Raw genomic sequence first — 20,681 nt, forward strand, 5'->3', positions numbered from 1 at the left:
TTAAAGTTCTATGTGACACATGCTTCTTCAGTAATTAATGATAATCTCATTAGCTCTTTTTTTCATCATGTTATTGACTTTTTTGTAATCAATGCTCTATTGCTCCATAGTCCATCTGAAAGCAGTATTTAGCACACATTTCTTTGACTGAGGTATAAAAAAACCCATTAAGAATCTTTTAAACGAGTGAATTGAAATAGTTTTTGCGGTGGATGATCCCACTAACCGTAGAGCCTGGAGCAGATGTGCTCTCCTGGGACCTTTTGTATCACACATTCTGAACACCGTCCCTTCTCCTCTCCCTTCCAAATGAATTGGGCTGAGTTGGACTGTGTTGTGACACGTGAACCACAAAGCATGTGTCAGTCAGCCCTGTTTGGATCATCTCTTCATCTTACTCAGTCAGTCAGCCTCTGTCTGCCTGTCTCTCTCTGCCTATTTATTCTGCTGGCCTGGTAAAAAAAAAAAATGTGCCTGAGATGAGCAAATCTGTGAGTCTGCTGATCTGAGCTCAAACCCAAATTCTCCAGATTATTTAGAGCCACAAGGAAGGACGTATTTGTCTGCTGGTCTACCATTCTGGTACAGACTGAAAAATCTCAACAACTCCACATTGTACTGACAATTTGTACAGTCAGTATGATCATCAGATGATGAATCCAAATTACTTTGGTGTGGTCAGTACCTAATAAACAAGTCACTCCCATCATCCTTACACTGTGTTTAGAGCTATTAAGCAAAGATTATTATGCTAATAATCATTATTTTAGCAGTGCTGAAGTTAGTATTTGTCCTGAAGCACCAGCTCACAGAGCTGCTATCATGGCTGGGATCCCACTTTGTCCTTAACAATCCAATGTGAGGCAAATGTTTAGGGCTATCTTCACCTGATTTTACATTTCTTCTGGCAAAAATCCGTATTTACTCATCAGCATGAAAATACGGGGCTTTGAATACACTCGAAAATATCATACTTTTTTCTGCATTTTTTTCATTTAATGGTTACTCTATTAAAATGTTATTTATAGCAATTCAATCATTAGTTTGAGACCTGCATTTGTATGATACAGATTTTGTATTAGTTTCTGAGCAGTATGTTTCATATGTAAGTAAATAGTTAATCTTTGGTAGCCTGTCTGGGTCATTTAGCTATAGGTTGGAAAAAATCACTGGCTTGTAAATATTTCTTCAATCCAGTCACAATCATCTTGGGTGGAGCTAAGTGAAGGAGGCAGCTGTGGTGTCTTCTCAAAATAGTGATGGGGGGAATTCTTTGGTGAAACATTTGCAGGGAGAATGAATATGACAAATTCACAGAAAACAACAAGCCGGGCTGTCTTCCTGCACAGTCTAAATCCTCAGCAAAACTTCAGATTTGCAGTTTGGTAGGTGGCTGTCCACAGGTTGTTTTTATTGTTTGGCACAGTGAAGTGGATTTTAAAAATGATGGCATGTAGATAACAGAAGTGGAGGAGAAATCCACGTGAAATGCACAGCCAATGGGAGGCTTATCCCCACAGTCTACATCTGATGAGTCAGACTAATGAACTGTAGACAACTGCACCCTCATACCAGGGGTCACTACAGAAAGGGATTAAATCAAGTGCTGCTAATTTTAAGTGATTTTTAAACCATATTAAGGTCTGAATTTGACCATGTCACATTCTCCTGTCAACAGGAGGTGGTCCCGTCCTACCTGGCAACGTCCCCCATCATGTCAGTGGGGGAAGAGTTGATGGCATCCCAGCTGGGCAGGGGCAGCTCTCGTCACCTTGGTAGGTTCTGTTCAAAATACAAACATTGCAATTTGCTAAAACGTGCATATGGATCAGTTTTCATGCTTCTCTTTGTCACAACATAGACAACATCCCCTGCAGCTCACTTCCTGTCCAGAGCCTGTTACCACAGCAGGGTGATGGAGGGATGACCAAGAAGAGGAGGAAGCGGAGGAGGAAGGCACGACCAGAGGGAGGAGGAGGAGGAGGAGGAAGGAGGGAGGAGAGTGGAGAAGAGTTCTCAGAGGACGAGGACATGTTCACGATTGACTTGAGCACGGATGAGGAGAGAGAGGGGGACAGCGACAGGTGTGTGCCTACATGAGAAAGTGTGTGATTGTGTGTTTGGGTGAAGACGAGAGAGGAAAATTGAATGCGAGTCAGCATTTTCCATCACTGAGACACGCACAGTCATAGTCACATTGTTGTTTGTAAAGTCCATCAACCACTTAAATGGTTTTGAGAAAAGCAATTTAATGTGTGAGTGTGCAAGTATGTGCATGTTTGTGTTTATGTGTGTCAAGCCCTTTCAAATCCAGCTCTGTTTGTTGGACACGCTCATCCTGTTCCCACAGTGTTCTCTGTCTTTTTGAAATAGTGGCTCACAGAGACATCCTTACTGCAGGGCTCCAAGCCTTTTTTAGGAAGTTTACCACATGGCGGCTTGGGAAAATTCCTGAAACCCTTAAAGACGTTAAAGAATGTGTGTCAGCTCCATGCAGTGTTTCATACTGTACTTGATGAGAATATTTTCTTGGCTCTTTCGTGACATGTGGTTACAGTCAAACTGGCTCCTAAAGTCTCATTTGGTTTTTAAAATTGTTATGTTGTTTTAATTTCTGCTTCATGACCACAAATGTTTGTATAGACTTGCAAAGACACTGTGTTTACATGCTAAGGTGTCTGCACTGATTGTGAAATAATGTGTTTGTGTATATGACTAACATCTGCCTGCATGTGTGTGTTTGTGATCAGACCTGTGTACGGTGATCAGTCTGCAGCCAAAAGCCACACACACCCCAGCACTGACTGGATCCATTCACAGAGGTATTATTTGGACATAAACCACACAATGCACACTTTATGGTACATTTTTTAACTCAAAATGTGAACTTCTTCTCAATAAACTCTTCTTAACGTATGTTCAATGCTCTCTTTTTCTGTTCAATTCATACTACACACTGTCCAGATTTTTTCTGTCCTCACAATAAGTAAGAAAATAAATCTGCAACTCACTTTTACATTCTTTGTTCCCCTTCTCGTCTCTTTTTTTCTGTTTGTCTGTTTGTTTGTGTCTCCTTTATCTTCACATAGTACTGTGATTAAGGAAAGTCTCTCCATTCCTGCACCCTGTGGTCTGTCCATCTCTTGTCCTCAGCAGACATCTCACTTCTCCTCACTTGTTAGGTACAATCTTTAATTCCGCCCTCTCCCAATGCTGAAAATGTATGAAATGCAAGAATGCTTTATTATTCTCTAGTATTTTAAGGTTATTTATACATGATGAAACTACGTTATCTGTTAAACTGTGGATTGCAGAATGATCTAAATACAGACTCTCACTTTACCAGCAGCCCAGATGATTCACGGTCATCGACGCCGAAAAGTGACTCAGAATTAACCAACCAGACTAAGGACAACCCTGAGATGCTGTGGACCTGGGGGGAGCTGCCACAGGCTGCTCAGGTATCTACATACCATGCCATACTGTTGGTAAAGCCTCTTTAACTGCATGAAATAAATGAACAACACAGTCATGATGTGCCATATAGAACCCTTTATAGGCATTTACAATCTGTGTAATATGTGATTCTGTGTGCTGATCAGAGTCAGACTGTCATACGTAATGTGAGTGGGGATTTCCAAGAATATTTCTACACACAGGAAGAGACACTAAGTGGTTGTTTACATATTTTAATTAGATTTCAGCCTGATACCTTAGACTTGACATAGCTTGCCTGACGCTCCCTAACAACAGCGGAATCCATCAGCCTACCGTCACCCCTAAAGCTCTTTGATTAACATCAATTATTTTCACAAATTTAATTTTTGTTTTCAGTGCCAAGAACTTACTTCTTCTTACCAGGAATACCACAAAACATCACTTTTACGCTTTGGTTTTTGTCCGGCTTAACAAATTATAACTTGGTAGTTAGTTTTTGAGGTCAACCACAGATGAATGAAGGAATAAATGGTGAGAAGGGAAGTGAAGATGGGAGGGTCAAAGAGAAACATGCTTAAGTGCAAAAAATAACAGATACTGTGTGAAATGTCTCTGCCCTTTGCAGCCGTCTTTCCTGATCTCACACCAGAAGCAGGATTCTGCAACATCAGTCTCCATCCCTGTGTCTGAAAGCACTCACTTCAGAGCCATCAGTGACACTGGACCATCCTCCCTCGTTCTATACACCCCCGAGTCCAAGGAGACCACTGTTCACAGTGGGGACAGGGATGCTGTGGAGAACAGAAGTGGAGGCAGGGTTGGACTGACTGTTAAGGCTGGAGACAGGTCTGGAGGACAACAAGGTAGTTATAGGGAACATAATCTCTATAGTGGCATAAAAGACAGTGAAAACCAATGTTTTGAATAAAAACTACATAAATTCACCATCATTTAAGTGTAATTCCCTCTGAGCTACAGTGGAAACTGTTTACAGGTTGTAAACAGCTCATATATTTCCCCCACTCTTCTTCAACACTTGCAGAATTTGACAATGGGGGACCTCCGGTGGCAGCTTTGTGGAAATTCATGTTGTTGACGAGTTAGTTTTTATCCATTCGTTCATTTTCAACTGTTTTTTGATCCATAGTGAGAGAGATGGAAAGTGTTGGGCCCTTGAGCGCAGAGATGGAGGGTTTAACAGCATCTTCAATGTCTGTGAGAATTCTCCCGGATCATCTGGAGGCTGAGGGCAGGAACAGAGGGAGTCCCATCAGAAGAACCGATTCACCATCCAAGAGGAAAGGTACTGTGACAGCTTTGTATATAAACAGTTCAAAGGTTTTCTTGAACTCAAATTATCTTTAACTCTTCATGATGAACTTTGACATTCTCCCTTCTAGAAAAGAGAAGCCAACACCTGGGTGCTGACGGCATTTACCTGGATGATATTACAGAGCTGGAGCCTGAAGTAGCTGCTCTCTACTTCCCCAAAAGGTATGGTAACAAACATCTACATGTACATGAGCATGTATGCACAGGCCTTCTGATTCCACCCTGAATACACACATCTACTGCATAGAAGGTGTTCATGTGGTGTAATTCACCATCTGGTGGCCAAACCAAAGGTCCTCAGCAGTGATTAATAGAGATGAATGGAATAATCAGGCTTTACACAGATTATGGTTTCCCTTTTTGTGCTGTGTTTAGCAGAAATACTGACTGATTTAGTGTTTTAATAATAAATGTTATGTGTTAGGTTCACTGCCTTATTGTAAATATGTACAGTAATAAATCATTACAGTTAAATTATTGCAGTAGTGGATGTGATTTTCTGATGAAGAACAATATTGCTGCTTGACCAAATAAAAGCCTACTCTTTAGGTATTACAAGAGAGTAAAGTTACAAAAAAGTACAGCTCAGGCCATTGTTTGTAGGTCCTCAACATTATCAAAAAGACTTACACTTTCACAAGAATATTTCTTCAATAGCCATCTGTGTTCCTCCCTCCTCAGTGACGGAGGCAGCAGCTCCATGAAGGGGGACTCAGAGATGATGATGCTGGGTGTGCGGAGCGCTAATCAGTCCCCACAGTCGGTGGGCAGCAGCGGGATGGACAGCGGCGTGGACAGTTTGTCGGACCAAATGGGTGACCTGCCTCATGTCGCCATCTCTTTGTGCGGAGGACTCACTGACAACAAGGAGATCACAAGAGGTAGGAGAAGGAAAGCGCAAGGAGTGAATGGTGCATGTTGCATAAGAAGCACAAAAACAAGAAATGATCAGTTACTTCTTTAAAGTTATGGTGTAGTTTTTATTTAAAAAAAAAACAAACATGTAATGTATTAAATCAGAAATCCAGATACATGATGGATATATATATATACATATATATATATATATATATATATATATATATATATATATATATATATATATATATATATATATATATATATATATATATATATATATATATATATACTTTTTTTTGTAGTTTGTGGGTTCTTTATGTATCTTGTGTGTGTTTCATACTACAGAGCAGTTCCTGGAGAGGGCAGTTTCCTACCAGCAGTTCTCTGAAAACCCATCTCTTATTGACGACCCAAACCTAGTGGTCAAGATAGGAAACAAGTATGTACCACTATGTTTAAGACTAAAGTCAGTTTCACATTTTCACTGAGTGCAAAGACTATGATAACCATGTAGTATTTGTTTTTAGAAACATTTACATACACATATACTGTTTTTATTTGGTGTTCGTTGGTAGTAACATTTAGAAGCAGCAGACCAGCAGATGCAACATATACTGTTTCCATCTCTTTCAACAATGTTTTAAGTTAAAAACTTTCCAAAGCAAAGCACTGTACATCTTCGCTAAATCACTAGAAAATGATTATTTTACATTTTGAAAGTAAAGTGTTATTACTGCACTCCCAGCAAGGAAGTGTGTTTTCCAATATGTTAAACTAATCCTTTAGTTATCTTCAGCAGAGCCATATTTCCTATTTTACTGTCAGATATGTAAGCAGTTGCAGGTAGATGAAGAAAACAGATGTATGTAGATTTCTGTCATCTGTTGTAGGTACTACAACTGGAACACAGCAGCTCCGGTCATGTTGGCCATGCAGGTCTACCAGAAACCCCTACCGCAGGTAAGACCACCACAGTGATAAACAAATATTTACTCTGATTTATTTCCAGTATTGTATGTATTGTGATTAAGTAACCAGTAGTAGCAGAAAAACATGCCAGACAAGTAAAAATATGCATTATGCAACTGAATGAACCCTGTTAGTTTTTTATTATTGTGTCACATATGTTATGGAGCTTTTTTTCATCACAGTAAATGGGAATTTTTGTTGGTCTGTAAAAATGTATGAAGCTGCTTTTATATAAAATAAAATATTAGAGACCTGTCACACAGGTTATTCAACACAACACAAATTACCTTTTTTTGTGTGTTTCACTGTTATGCAACCCCCTGCATCACTTTTCTCCCAGCATTCTGCACTCCCAGCATTTTGCAAGTAATTCCCCCTAATCTGATGTTTCACTTTGGTTCAGTGTTGTCATTTAGCTGCAGTATCTCATTCTATCAATGAAAACTCAATCCTGTGCTATCAGCTAATGTGTGTTCCCAATCATTACTGTTTACAAACAAAGCGATATCTGTTTTGGTTCATGAACATGGAGTATATCTGATTTTAAAATCGAGTGAACAAAGCCGACAACATTGTTATATATTATATACACAGTCAGATATGGCAAATTGGTCATTTCTGAACACACATGGGAAAACTCGTATCCAAGCTGCCAGACTTATACCACAGTGAAATATGGCATTCAATCTGTTGTCCTAACACTTTAATAATGTCATGTCTTTATCCCCCTCCTTATTTTTTCCCTTTTATTTACATACATTCTTTCTCCCATCATCCATTTGTGACATTTGTGTTTACAAAGTGTTGGTGTTTGAGTTACGTGTTTTCTGCTTTTGGCCTCTTCTCATACTGCCTCCCTGGTCTGTTTGGCTCCAGCCCTTCCCAGCCTGTATGATGTTTTCTGGCTTTGTTTGACTGTTTGTCTGGGCATGCCTTTGTCTGTCTGTCTGTTTGGTTTTGTCTTTATTTTCCAGCATTGTCAACCCATCTATCAGCCTCTTTCTATCTTGTATGTTCCTCTCTTTGCCCCTCTGGTATGTATTGTTGTCTTTCACATGTATTTCAGCTTTCTAGCCATAGTTTTGAGAAGTGTCTTCTTTTTAGGTGCTACTTTGCATCTTTGGTTTTGTTTGCATGTCATTGTGTTTTCACCTCCAACTGCCTTTTTTGTGGCAAGTTAGTTGGAGTTTAGTGTGATTTGAAATGTGGTGTTTGCCATGTTTTATTTTGACTTTAGATTTTTTGTGCTTTCTGTGTTTTGAGTTTTTTTTTTTAATTTTCTGTTAATTTTAAGTTACATTTTAAGTCAGTTTTGAGTTGTATGTGCACGGTTGTCTCCAGGCCTCAGTGGAGAACATCATGAAGGAGAAGATGCCAAAGAAAGGAGGACGCTGGTGGTTTTCATGGAGAAGCAAGAACAGTGATTCCAAGTCTGTAAGTACGCAGATAGACACGGTGTTGGTGAGATTTGAGAGTACAGAATGTAAGAGGAGGGGAAAAGCTTGGAGTCAACATCAACAAGGTTCAGTCAATTGAACCAGTTTTGACCTTTGACCTTTTCACACTGCAGGAATCAGTGACAGATTCAGCAGGAGACCGAGGAGAGAGTTCACTCACTATGGCCTCAGTAAACAGGTGACATCAGACACACAACACCTGTTTTTGACTTGTTCCATCTTTTTTTTTTTGACTCACATTGTCGGTGGGTTATTTCTTCTACCAAACTTGCTGTCTTGGATTTTTCAGGTTGAAGGATGAATCATCCTCTAGTGATGAGGACCACAGGTCGTCCAATCAGGTGTCAGGATCTTGTCAGTCAGAGCCCCTCGACCAGATTTCTGGCAGTATTTGTTATAAGAAGACTCTTCGACTCACCTCAGAGCAGCTGGTACAGTATTCATTCCTACAGGCACAAGTTAGTTCATGTCAGATTTAAAGCTTTGCAGAGAATTATTATTTATTGCACTCTTGGTTCACAATGATTAAACAAGAATGTGGAAAAAGTAAAATCTCTGCTTACATGACAAACATGAATAAATTGTCTTCACTTGAGCTGTCTATAAGCAGAGATGCTATTTAATGTATATTTTGAAATATTTACCATGAATGGAAACACATGGCTTTAGTGATAAAATCATGTAGTACAGCAAAATCAGACACTGAAATCAACGATAGTTTCTGTATCTTTAAATTATGACCATTTTAAAGTGAACTGAAATGAAGGACTACATTTCTCTCCATTAGTGTGAGAAAAACCTTGTATAATATTGTTTTATTACACATATTTCTCTTCTGGAGTATCTAACCCTGAAAAAACATCTTCAAGAACACACATTAATGTTCCTCCTCTCCTTCTGTGTGTGTGTGTTCTTGCCTTTGTGCAAACTGTGTCCATGTGTGTGCTTTACAGGCCAGCCTGCAGCTGAAGGAGGGTCCTAATGATGTGGTGTTCAGCGTGACCACTCAGTATCAAGGCACCTGTCGCTGCCACGGCACAATCTATCTTTGGAGCTGGGATGACAAGATAATCATTTCTGATATAGATGGAACCATCACAAGGTAAGAAACAGCAAGTTAGCACCTGTAGCAGCTGGCATGTTCAGTACCAGCTGATCACCAGCAGGTGCCAGGCTTTACACAGATTATGGTGTCTCTTCCATGTATGTGTTAAAGGCCATGCATGTGTGAAATTAGCTGTAAAGGACATCTGCATTGACTGGGTGATGTTCCCTTTCTTGTGTTACACTTTAGGTCCGACACTCTGGGTCACATTCTGCCCACGCTGGGTAAAGACTGGACCCATCAGGGTATAGCACGACTCTACCACAAAGTTAGCCTGTGAGTGCTGGCTTACACTTACATGTTTAGTTCATTGCTTATTTTATTTTAACTTAAATTAAATGTACTGTGGCTAAGTACAATCTATCTCTCTGTCACAGGAATGGATATAAATTCATGTACTGCTCAGCAAGAGCCATTGGCATGGCTGATATGACGCGAGGCTACCTGCACTGGGTCAATGAGAGGGGAACTATGCTGCCAATGGGCCCGGTGCTGCTCAGCCCCAGTAGCCTTTTTTCTGCCCTGCACAGGTCAGACATACACCATCTGTACGAAAAGGAGAGTTTAAATGGCCTTAAAGTCATATAAATAAATGTCAACATATTTAGCAGTAGGTCATACATCAATAGGAAGACATGAGGATTTTGTTAAAAAAGAGTATGAAAAATTTGACATTACAGTTCAGTGAACATCACTTAGCTGCATCCTTTCAAAATCCTGTTAAATGGATACAAATGTACAGTTAGGGTGGGGGTAAAAAGCAAAAAATAAATCTATAAAACGTGTTCAATATTTTGTGTTGTGCAGGGAGGTGATTGAGAAGAAACCAGAGAAGTTTAAGATCGAGTGTCTTACAGACATCAAGCACCTTTTCTACCCAAACACTGAGCCATTCTATGCTGCTTTTGGCAACAGAGCCACGGTAAGAATACAAACACATGCAGGCAGATTGAAGAACACTTGTAATGGATTCATGACTCATTTTTTGGAAGCTGATTGTGTGTGTGTGTGTGTGTGTGTGTGTGTGTGTGTGTGTGTGTGTGTGTGTGTGTGTGTGTGTGTGTGTGTGTGTGTGTGTGTGTGTGTGTGTGTGTGTTTTCAGGATGTGTATTCCTATAAGGAGGTGGGAGTTCCTCTGAACAGGATTTTCACCGTTAATCCCAAAGGAGAGCTGATCCAGGAGCACGCCAAAACCAATATCTCCTCGTAAGCTATAGTCTCTGTTCCTTCTTGATTTTCATTAATGTAACCTGACTGTACACTGATGTTCAAAGGTGCTTTCACATTCTTAATAAGAAAAGCACTTACAGAGCACAGTACTCCGCCAAGGCTGTTTATTACCCCATATGGCATTGTCAGAAATGCAGCATCTGTTTATAAGTTATTGATGATCAGAAATCACAGCAACATAGAATGTGGCCATTTAATATAGCCGTACCCACAAACAAAATGACCTTGCGTTGAGCACAAGCATGTATTTTGCATGTGTATGTTATGTATGGATACCAAATTGCGTGACCTAAATATGTAGCAGGCAGCGGAAACTGATGGGACTTGGGAACACCCCCACAATTTAATCAGTTGTTCCTTGTATCATTTCTGATGGATAAGTCCTGATAAGTCCGCAGCAGGCGATTTGTAGTAGGATTGCAATCATGCTATTGTCAGCAGGCAGCTGATGTAGTGTTCACTTGTTGTCATAGTTACAGTGATGCCGTGCCGCTATCTCGCAGTGATATGGAAATCCTTAACGAATGGTCCATGTGTCATTTCTGACCTTTCCTGAAAATTTCATCCAAATCCGTTAATCCATTTTTGAGTAAAATTGCTAACAGACGGACAAACCAATGGCGATCGTTACATAACTCCACCTCATTCCTTCGCAGAGTAATCAGTAGCGTTGGTATGATTGTCCCCCCTCGCAACTCCTCAGTTGGCCAGCAGGTGATGCTATTTTGCGGAAGCGCCGTTGCTGGGTCCTGGGTTTAGCATCACCCAAAATGATTGTGGTGATTTAAAGAAATGCAAACTAGCAGAAGTGTTTTCCCCAATATCCAGATGAGAATGCAGTCCAAGTACAGTAAACAACATGACCAAATATACTTTAAGCTGAAACATACTTGAGAATGATTCAGAGTCCTGATTGGGAGAGCACCCTGAATGTCTAAATTCTCTCTTTGCACAACGAAAATTGCAAGAATCTGTCTCTTTCTCAGCTATGGGCACCTGTGTGACATGGTCGACCACGTCTTCCCAGTCCTGGTTCAAGACGAGGAGGCAGACTTCCACCGTTCTGACACTTTTAACCAGTGCAACTACTGGAGCAAACAGCTTCCTGATGGCACCAGTCAGGAAGAAGAAGAGGAACCACAGCCTATTGAGACGAGCTGAGGAAACTCCATCAGATCAACGATGGAGGCCGCTGCTTCCTCCACATCACAGTCAGGCGTGACACTGTGGTCAGTGGATTTATGATGCATCATAAAACCGGCAGCCCAGCTAGAGTGTAGATCTTGAAGATTTTAGAATCGAAAACCGTGTGGGAAACATCCGTGGAGCTTTTCCTAACATGGTAAATGAGAGCAGCTTCTTAACTCAAACACGATACTTAATATAAATAATTGCAACTACTGATTCGCAGTAGATGACTGTTTGTAATATCCCACATGAACAGATCACTGTGCATCATTCAGCAGTGAGAAGAAAAGCAGTTCTAGAAACTAAGATGAAAAGAGAGCACTAATGAGAAAAAATAGGACCTCTTAGGGTCCATATACATATAAGACTGTTGTTTTAAAAAGAATGTAAAAAAAAAAAAAGGAATTTTACAGAATAAGGTCATCAAATTCCTGATGAATTTAAAACAGCTCTTTGGGAGTGAAGCCAACAGGGTTAAAGCCTCACATATCACACATTTGCAAGTGCACTGACTCACAAACACATACACATAAGTGAAACTTATAAAGGCATTCCATAAACAATGCACAGCACTACAGAACCTAATATCCCTTTAGCTCTCTGAGAGATTCCTTCAACTGGTCACCGTTCTCTCCTTCAGCCAACATCAGTTCTCACTTAGACTGGCTGATAGAAAATCATTGTGCATGTGATTAACGAAATAATTGTTAAACTGTTAGTATAGAATTCATTTTTTAACCTCATTTCGGAAAGAATATTCTCTTTCTTTATTCATCGCACAGCAGAATATTCACCAGTTAGTAAGCAGAGATTTAGAATCTTGCTTGTACTGATCCACGTGTGTGGCTGGTAATCTCTTCTGACCTCAAGCAAAATGGGCGTTTTGCACCAGAAACCCCACATTACATTACAGTGGAACCATCCAGAGCATGCAAAAATAGCACAGATAGTGTATGCAGACATCTTCTGTGCCAAACTCCTTTGCAGGTACAGCTAAATGTGTGTGGTCTGTTGACCGTGTTACTGTGAAACATGTGGCCATGGCACATTTTACAGTGTTCAGCAACTATGTATATTCAAGAAAAATGCAGCACAATGCAATTAACTTCAGTCTGTGTTATTTCTCTCTGTGTTTTTACATGTACTAGTAAAGGAACTCCAGCAATGATGCTAGAATGTAATATATATGTATAAATCACTCACTCACTCTATTCTAACGACTAATGCTCATCAATGCAACTATTTTACAAACTCATGTAGGAGTAAAATTTTCAGTTTTGTAATGATGTTACTGCACAGATCAGTATATGTATAGCACTAATCTGTCCTGTAGTGGAGAAGTATTCGGATGCAAGAATTTCTCATCAGAAACATCTATTTTTTTGTAGTTTGTACATATTTTTTCCCATCTGTTGTCAGATGTTTGTGTTTTCTTCCACTGATCAGATAACATCTACTGAACCGCATGTATGCAAGATAGAAGCCTGTGTGTTTATTTGTGTAACTTAAATTGGGGGAAACCACTGTAAATTATGACTTTTTGTGACCACATTACGTGAGTTTCTCTTAAATTGTCTAAAATACCTTCTTACTGGTGCTCTTTCAAATGTTCTTGCAGCCGTTTTATGCTTTACTGTAAATCCTCCTTTGTTAAAAACCGTCTGCCTCGTGTTGCACTGCGAGGCGGCGTTCTCACCATGTAACCACTGAAGCAAAAGATCAACGCGCAGTATTTATGAAATCCAGTAAATGGGTTAATTGCCTGTTTTTTCTTTTAATGTCAAGTGTTAAATTTGTCATTTTGCTTCATTTGGTGCCCCTAGTTTGATGTGGGCATAACTTAATTTCAAATATATTATGTTTGCATCATACAGAACGGCAACAGCAAATAAATGAATTAATCTCAGTTTTAGTTTGCATTCAACAACCATATTTGTTCCTTATTTTAATAATGTGTCCTGTATTGAAAACATGCTAGAATGCAGTTAACACACCCTCTGACTGATTGTGACTGAACCTGTTATACTGCTATATACTGTTTGTACATAAGATAGATGCTCAGTGTCTGATGCTGTACTGTGATTGACTAAACTAATCAGACCTTGAACTGAATCTAAAAATGTTGATGTTCACATGCCTTTGGGGAAAACTAAATGTAATTCATGTACAGAAAAAAAGACATAAAGGACGCATGCCGTTGTAATGTTAAGATGCATATTTACGTGGATGTAATGATCACTGTCTTGTCACATGATCTTTTAGGGAAGTACAACAAAAAAGAAATCATCTGTGTTTCCATGTGTCATCGCTATAATTTTACTTCCAAAATTTTGAGTAAATCATCTTTTGATGATTATCGCCTAATTCTTTCTGTGAAAGATTTATTAAAACTCTTGACTAGTTTTCAGTCTGTCTCATGTGTTGACATGGATGTTTATCCAGTTTGCTGTCTCCCATGTAAAACTTCTGATTTGGGCACTAAGCAGCAGTGTGCAGTGCAAGCTATTGTTAACAATGTAGTTCAATCTGTACAATGGACTCATTTTTCAATAAACTCAAAGGTAATTTCTATCTTGTGTTACGCTCATTTTTAACTCTGGAAATGGAATGCTTGGAAGTTTTTGTTGTTTATTTGTTTTTTTCTGCCTTTCACTTCTGAAAGAGCTTTTCTGGACAGAATTAACACTAAGTACGATCCTCAGAACACTTTTTCAAAATTTGTGTCTGGTTTTCTTCAACTGTCTGAGGTCTACAAGTTCATCATTCACAAAAGTAAATGTATACACTTTCTGCTCTTGTTGCCCAACCCCTCCATCCCTCCATCTCCCCTGGGTGGAGCAAACCCAAAGCACACAGCTGTGTCGCTTTCAGAAGGTCTTTGCTTCCCTTCCTCTCAAACTATTTCATCACATTCTTTATACTTCTCAATTTCAGCCCAGCCCCCTTGTAAACCCACACACGTGTGCATGCGCGAGCACACACACACACACACACACACACACACACGCACACGCACACGCACACGCACACTTTATCCCTCCTCCTCTCCTCTGTAGGCTTGTCTTGCATGAAGGAAAGTTTGTCTCTCTTTTAGGAGTGGATCATTTCAGACTGTTAAGGGAAGCATCAGTCCTTTGAGCACACTCCCCCAGGATGACACATGCTAGCATTTAAGTGACGAAGATCTTCGGTTAATTTGGAAAAAGTGAAAGAACTGCAAAGACTGACTACAAACTGGTGAACTGAACGAACTCAAACGACCTAAATGTGCAGACACACGTACCAACTTTTCCTGGGATTCCCCTATATTTTACCCGTTGTTCCTGGTGTCCTTCCATTTAGATATCTTTCCTGTAAATCTCCTGTAATTTAACTTTTCCAAAAACAAAAACAGTTCGGCCATATATCCTGTTGTCTGTAGGTATACACACCAGGTCTATCTGACGTCTACTACAGTAGATAACAGTATGCTGGGAGGCTCTATACGCTCACTACACAAGTTACATAGTGGCCCAAAACGTGCCACCGACCCCTCATGTCAAAGTGGGTATCCGTGTTTACAACATTAATGAAAGGCTGAAGCTGGCACAGAAAACTCTATGTGAAAAGATAATGCTATTCATAATCTCCTCAAGAGCAGTTCAGAAACTCAGTGTTGCGGCTACTTCCTCCAGACTCCAGGCAAATCCACAAATGAGCAAAGCGATGGAGTAGAGTTGAGGCAGGCAATTCAAACACTTCTCGGCCTAGACTGTCCTGTTATGGCCCACGTGTATCACTCTAAGCTGCAAACGCCCTTAATTATGCAGCACTTTAAACCTTGATACAATTTATATTGGAGGGTAATATAAAACTTCATACCCCTACAGTTCTGATAAACAGGGAAATTAGCTGTAAAGAATACAACTTTTTTTGTACCAGGCTGTAAACATGTTTATTTCTGCAGTAAAACTGAGTCTATAGAGAATGACTGCTTTGGGAGCCATTGTCGGGTGGCCATTTGAGGAACTGCAGTTTTGCTTTGCATTAGATCAGTGGTTCTCAAATTTTTTCTGTCGGGCCCCCCTTCGGAGGACAAAAAACTTTCGTGCCCCCCCAATAACTTTGTGCGTATATATATATATATATATATATATATATATATATATATATATATATATATATATATATATATATATATATATATATATATATATATTAAAAAAAAATCTGTGAAAACATGAATATGCAGGGCTGTGCTATTTTATCTGATTCCATTTTGTTGTTTTTCACAGTAAAGATCAGGGGTGTCAAACTCATTTTAGTCCAGGGACCACATAAACCCCAATCTGATCTCCAGTGGGCCCCACCAGTAAAATCACAGCATAATAACCTATAAATAACCACAACTCCAACTTTCCCCTTTGTTTTAGTTCAAAAAAAGTACATTCTGAAAATGTTCACATTTAATGAACTATCTTTTTACAAAATATTATGAACCTGAAATTTCTTAAGGAAAACAAGTTCAATTTCAACAGTAGCCTATTATGCCTCAGTTCATCATTTACACATGCATTGTAACTGCCAGATAACAGTTTATCTACAAAAACACAAAACATTCAGTCACAGCTATCTGGAACTGAAAAATCTAGTATTTCACTTCATGATCAGAACAACTTGTCAAGTTCTAGAAATTATTTTAAATTTACAGTTTTACAGATTTACAATTTACAGTTAATGTTGTAATTTTTATCATTTGTAAAGTCGGCCCGCGGGCCGAAATGGACCGTCTGGTGGGCCCACAGGCCGTATGTTTGACATTGCTGGTAAAAACAATCGGAGGAGATGAGCCGAGTATGTGACGTGATCGAGTACGCTGGTGTTCCGACTGCACATTAACGATACGTTCTCCCGTTCTCAGGAGTCTGTACTTCGGAGTCTGAACGGCCAGTGCATATACCATAGATATATACAGAAGATCATTGTTATTAATATTTTTTTTTATATCTATGGCATATACAGTCTATGGGCCAGCACAATTTCAGTATTGTACGTCGCGAAAAACAGGCCGACGTTAAAACAATAGTTCAGCTAATTAGTTCCGTGTTGAAGGACCTTTTCCTCCCAGTCGCCCGCGCCCCCCCTGACATGCCTCTGCGCCCCCCCCAGGGGGGCGCGCCCCACTATTTGAGAAACACTGCGTTAGATTAATTTTTCAACCACTTAAGGTTTCCAAAAAACAAAACAAAAAACAACAACACCATGATAGTGACCAGTGGCAACAGGCAGATGAGGTGTTCAGAATGAGCAGATCGTCCACGGACCGCCCATCAGTGGAGCTGCTCCAGATGTGAATCTGATGTGAGACAAGCTGTACAACTCTGACTTACGGCTCCGACCACACAACTGCACAAGGTCTGGCTTTGTTTTGCTTTTACGACGTCTCTCCTGTTTATTACAACTTGACACTGTAACTCTCGTCTAATTCACGATGACAGTCGTAGATGTTCAGCTCGAGTTCGTTCGTGTTGCTTCAGACTTTTTTTAAAGTTTGCTGCTTCGGCGGACACAGTTCTCCTTTAAGACAAAGGTTTGGCGTTCTGTCAGGAATGTTTAGCTTGAAGTCAGGGGTTTGTTCATCGTGTTAGCTTGTTCACAGACCGAGCAGCTAGCACTAGCATCTGTACCTCAGTCTGTTAAACGAGCCTACACATGTCGGTGGGATATTTGTTTATATCCTGACATAAATGCGTGTTTACTGCTGTATTTTGGTAAAACAACAAATCCCATGAGCCTCTGATATGCTGTCAGTTCTTTATTGGAGATCAAGTTTACTTCAGCTGTGTAGGCATAGAGGTAAATGTATAAACAAGTCAGTATCACTTTGTATATGTTCTTAATGAAATTACTGTGCAAATACAAACAACAACAACAGCAATACACTAAAAAACTGTTTCCAAACCGAACAAGCTAATCTCATTAAGTAAATGACTGCACTTAATGTTCCAAATAGACAAATAAACACACATTTTGCCTGTTGATTCTTGGAAATTGTTTGGATTTATTGCACTTAATCACTGCCTAAACATAAAGGATGTTAAAAACACAGCTGTGATAGAAAACCAGATGGAATGAGGTGTGAGTGCGTCTTCATAAAGATGCAAGTACAGTGCTTTGAACCCAGTGACAGCACCCAGTGGAAAACAGCAACAGAATGTAAACCCAGATCAACTCAGTATAAGGATGTGAACCAGACCTAATGTAACACCTTTCAGTACGTTGTTGCACCAGTGTATTTATGTCCATTTCTGTCCATCAGATGTCTGCTGAGCTCGTCTTTGCGAGTGGACCGGGTGGGAGCGATGGAAGTGTTCAAGGCACCACAGTGGGAGGCAGCAAACCTTTGCACCGCTTCATTAAGGGGCAGCCCAAGATTATTGGCGTGAGACAAACACACACTCCCATGCACGAATGAATATTTATTAAATGCCTCTTTGTTTTGGTGCATAGCAGTATCTTCACTCATTTAAGAACAACTTGGAGTTGCTAGTAATGTTTATATTTTCACACATAATAAAACTGAGCTTTTGAGGTTGTGCTTGAAATTACTTTTGATTTTCCTCTAGACCGTTTTGCTGGTCTTGGGAACGTCCTTCTTCGTTAGTACCGTTGCATTGATGGTAGACCACCCCGTGCAGCATTACATATGGACATCCATCCCACCGAGCTTCTTGATGGGAGTATTGGTTAGTAGCTGAACAAGGGCCATTCATGAAGTCAGACATTTTCAAAACAGTCAGTTTGGGAACCACTAACTCATCAAAGTTCATACAGAGTAATGTTGAGGCTGGTAGTAATTTGAACTCACTTCAGCTAAGTGAGAACAGAAGGCTGAGTTTTTTCCATCCTGTGTATAGAATACCATCTAATGCAGTTGTGTGGGAACCTGAAACATGTGAGGAATGCATATGTAAACAGCTTTTCTCCTCTTCCTCTTGTAGTTCATCATATGTGGGATTCTGTATATTATCACAGAGCACAACCCCACCAAGAAAACAGTAAGTTCAATTACGATACTTTCAAGCAATGCTTTCCAAGAACCACCTATTTAGGAGACTGAGGGCCTGCAGATAAGACAGTTTGTTAAACCTCCCCTCCACACATGTTTTAGTCAAAATAATCAAAATGATAATTTGTGCCAACATGTTTTTTGCACTAAATGTTAAATCACCCAATTAAAGGCTCTTAAAATTGCATCAACTAAGAGTTTCCTATTCATTTAGGTGTTTTATTAGCTCATTTAATGCAGGTTCACTGATTTATGTGCTGAACGTTCAGTGTTAATATACTGTATAAAGTTTGACTGACATTTATAAGTCTCTGTCTGTTTCTCCGTCATCCCTCATGCAGGTAACCATATCTTTAGCTCTGAGTATTGTATCCATACTGGCAACAGCTTGGACACTCCTGCACACTCTGCCTGACTTAGGACACTACCACTACCACAAGAGCTACTCTGTGGACGAAAACTTCACAGTGTCTGAATCAGTGTGGTCAGCATACTATGAGGTGATTATTCTTTTACTATCTTTTCTTATTTCTTGTTAGTGATGCCATCTGTAATAACTTTAAATACATATGCAAGCTTTATTTCTTTGTGTATTTATTGAAGTAATATAATAATAAACAATGTATGCAAACAGCATGCAATTTGTTGATCTTGCAATGCAAAAAATCATTTAGTGAAAAATAAGATTTGGAATTTAATATAAAAAATGAACTGAAAAGAAAAAGTCTTGATTTATTGAATAATGTTGTAATTTGATACATTTTGCCTGGAGCAATTAATATGATTTAATATTTGACTATATTTATGTATTGAATATCAAACATTGTGTCATGTTATTGAGGGCATGTGTCTGCTGTTTGCATTTATTCAGGCCATGGGAGTGTCTTTTGAAGCAATCCTTGTGGTCTACTGTTTGGTTGGTGCAATTATTTTCATTGTAATGTCAGCTCTGGCTGGAGCTGCCCTGCGTTCCACAAAAAGCCAGGTAAAAACACACAGACAGTGCTGAGAGCTGTGCATGTCCTACTAAGAGGCTTTCTCAAAATATTTGCAAAGCTTGAAAAAGTTGTTAAATGAAGTACCAGTTATGTTAAGCATTCTTTGTCCTCTCTTTAGGCCATCGTGGTGATGACTGCCTCTTCGACTGAAACACAGGCTAACCAATGAGCACATTAGGACTGAAGTGTGTCAAATTTGGCAGAGAGAAGGAACACGACGTATACAAAGACACAAAACTGTCTCTCTTTGTACCACAAATATTAACTACTTCTCACTAGTTTTATCATTGTGTACAATCCAATAGACTAATGTGTATATATGATACATTTTCTCTTTTGGTGATTGTGTGATTTCTACTTCCTCCACCATGTGAACACCATACTTACCTCCTTTGACATTTGCCACCAGAATCAATAGAACGATTACATCGAACTTTCCGCACAACACAGACAGCTAACTGCCACTAGTGCTGCAGTCTGGCACTGGCTGACCTGATGCTCCGTTATGTTTATTATGTCATATAAATCAGAATGTAATAGGAACCTTGTACCAGTGGTTTATAGGTTACTACTAATAGCTGTATAAATACTTGATAGATCATTTACTAACTCATATAGATGACGCATCAGCCATAAGCCATGATGAGAATATCACAGGAGCTGAAATCTGTCTTGCTGGTGTTTACTCTCAGCTCTAATTCATGCCGAGGACCAAACCAAATCACTGTTTGACCAGCTTGTTTCCACAACTCTCAATCACTGACCTCATTTTTCTATTTTTAGCAATTCAAATAGTATATTCAAAATTGGTCCTGCAGACTAATGTTAGTGAAGATAAATGTTTGACCACTTACCTTTAGGACAAACAGTACAGAGCACCTGGAGATGAATTCAATGAAGAACAACTTACAGTACTGTTGTATTAGTATTAGTGTATTAGTATTAAAATCTTAAATTATTATCTGTTAATAGTCTTCATTTTCATGACTGCAGACATGACACCTCATAATAGTAAAAGAATTTATTAACCCTTTAAGATCCACCGTTGTGCAAGT

At 39.5% G+C, this 20,681-nt stretch overlaps 2 protein-coding genes across 9 annotated transcripts in view; both read left to right on the forward strand.

Annotated features, from left to right (window-relative positions):
- lpin1a (lipin 1a) overlaps nucleotides 1-14,151 on the forward strand; it is a 28,761-nt gene extending 14,610 nt beyond the window's left edge. For 2 of the 7 annotated variants that reach the window (XM_035944003.2, XM_035944008.2), the window contains exons 4-24: nucleotides 1,679-1,775; nucleotides 1,862-2,084; nucleotides 2,751-2,822; nucleotides 3,090-3,182; nucleotides 3,347-3,461; nucleotides 4,064-4,301; nucleotides 4,586-4,741; nucleotides 4,839-4,932; nucleotides 5,452-5,651; nucleotides 5,977-6,070; nucleotides 6,522-6,591; nucleotides 7,403-7,489; nucleotides 7,942-8,034; nucleotides 8,171-8,235; nucleotides 8,347-8,488; nucleotides 9,011-9,159; nucleotides 9,352-9,438; nucleotides 9,540-9,692; nucleotides 9,970-10,084; nucleotides 10,265-10,368; nucleotides 11,379-14,151. In XM_035944003.2, coding sequence (XP_035799896.1) covers nucleotides 1,679-1,775; nucleotides 1,862-2,084; nucleotides 2,751-2,822; nucleotides 3,090-3,182; nucleotides 3,347-3,461; nucleotides 4,064-4,301; nucleotides 4,586-4,741; nucleotides 4,839-4,932; nucleotides 5,452-5,651; nucleotides 5,977-6,070; nucleotides 6,522-6,591; nucleotides 7,403-7,489; nucleotides 7,942-8,034; nucleotides 8,171-8,235; nucleotides 8,347-8,488; nucleotides 9,011-9,159; nucleotides 9,352-9,438; nucleotides 9,540-9,692; nucleotides 9,970-10,084; nucleotides 10,265-10,368; nucleotides 11,379-11,553 — 2,622 coding nt within the window. In that variant the 3' untranslated portion in view covers nucleotides 11,554-14,151. The remainder of the gene's footprint in view (nucleotides 1-1,678; nucleotides 1,776-1,861; nucleotides 2,085-2,750; nucleotides 2,823-3,089; nucleotides 3,183-3,346; nucleotides 3,462-4,063; nucleotides 4,302-4,585; nucleotides 4,742-4,838; nucleotides 4,933-5,451; nucleotides 5,652-5,976; nucleotides 6,071-6,521; nucleotides 6,592-7,402; nucleotides 7,490-7,941; nucleotides 8,035-8,170; nucleotides 8,236-8,346; nucleotides 8,489-9,010; nucleotides 9,160-9,351; nucleotides 9,439-9,539; nucleotides 9,693-9,969; nucleotides 10,085-10,264; nucleotides 10,369-11,378) is intronic. The other 5 variants (XM_035944004.2, XM_055012240.1, XM_035944007.2 and 2 more) reach the window with 5 other exon arrangements.
- Nucleotides 14,152-16,740: 2,589 nt separating this feature from the next.
- LOC111562689 (membrane-spanning 4-domains subfamily A member 4D-like) lies at nucleotides 16,741-20,587 on the forward strand. 2 transcript variants are annotated; one of them, XM_035944009.2, is made up of 7 exons: nucleotides 16,741-16,974; nucleotides 17,879-18,001; nucleotides 18,186-18,305; nucleotides 18,561-18,617; nucleotides 18,970-19,128; nucleotides 19,500-19,613; nucleotides 19,745-20,587. In XM_035944009.2, the coding sequence occupies exons 2-7, from the start codon at nucleotides 17,879-17,881 to the stop codon at nucleotides 19,793-19,795; spliced, it is 624 nt and encodes a 207-aa protein (XP_035799902.1). In that variant the 5' UTR covers nucleotides 16,741-16,974; the 3' UTR covers nucleotides 19,796-20,587. The 2 variants fall into 2 exon arrangements, with proteins under 2 accessions (XP_035799902.1, XP_035799903.1); XM_035944010.2 differs by lacking the exon at nucleotides 16,741-16,974 and adding an exon at nucleotides 17,007-17,149.
- Nucleotides 20,588-20,681: the final 94 nt, after the last annotated feature.

The sequence above is a fragment of the Amphiprion ocellaris genome, chromosome 1 (genome assembly GCF_022539595.1).
Source record: "Amphiprion ocellaris isolate individual 3 ecotype Okinawa chromosome 1, ASM2253959v1, whole genome shotgun sequence".
Taxonomy (NCBI): Eukaryota; Metazoa; Chordata; class Actinopteri; family Pomacentridae; genus Amphiprion; species Amphiprion ocellaris.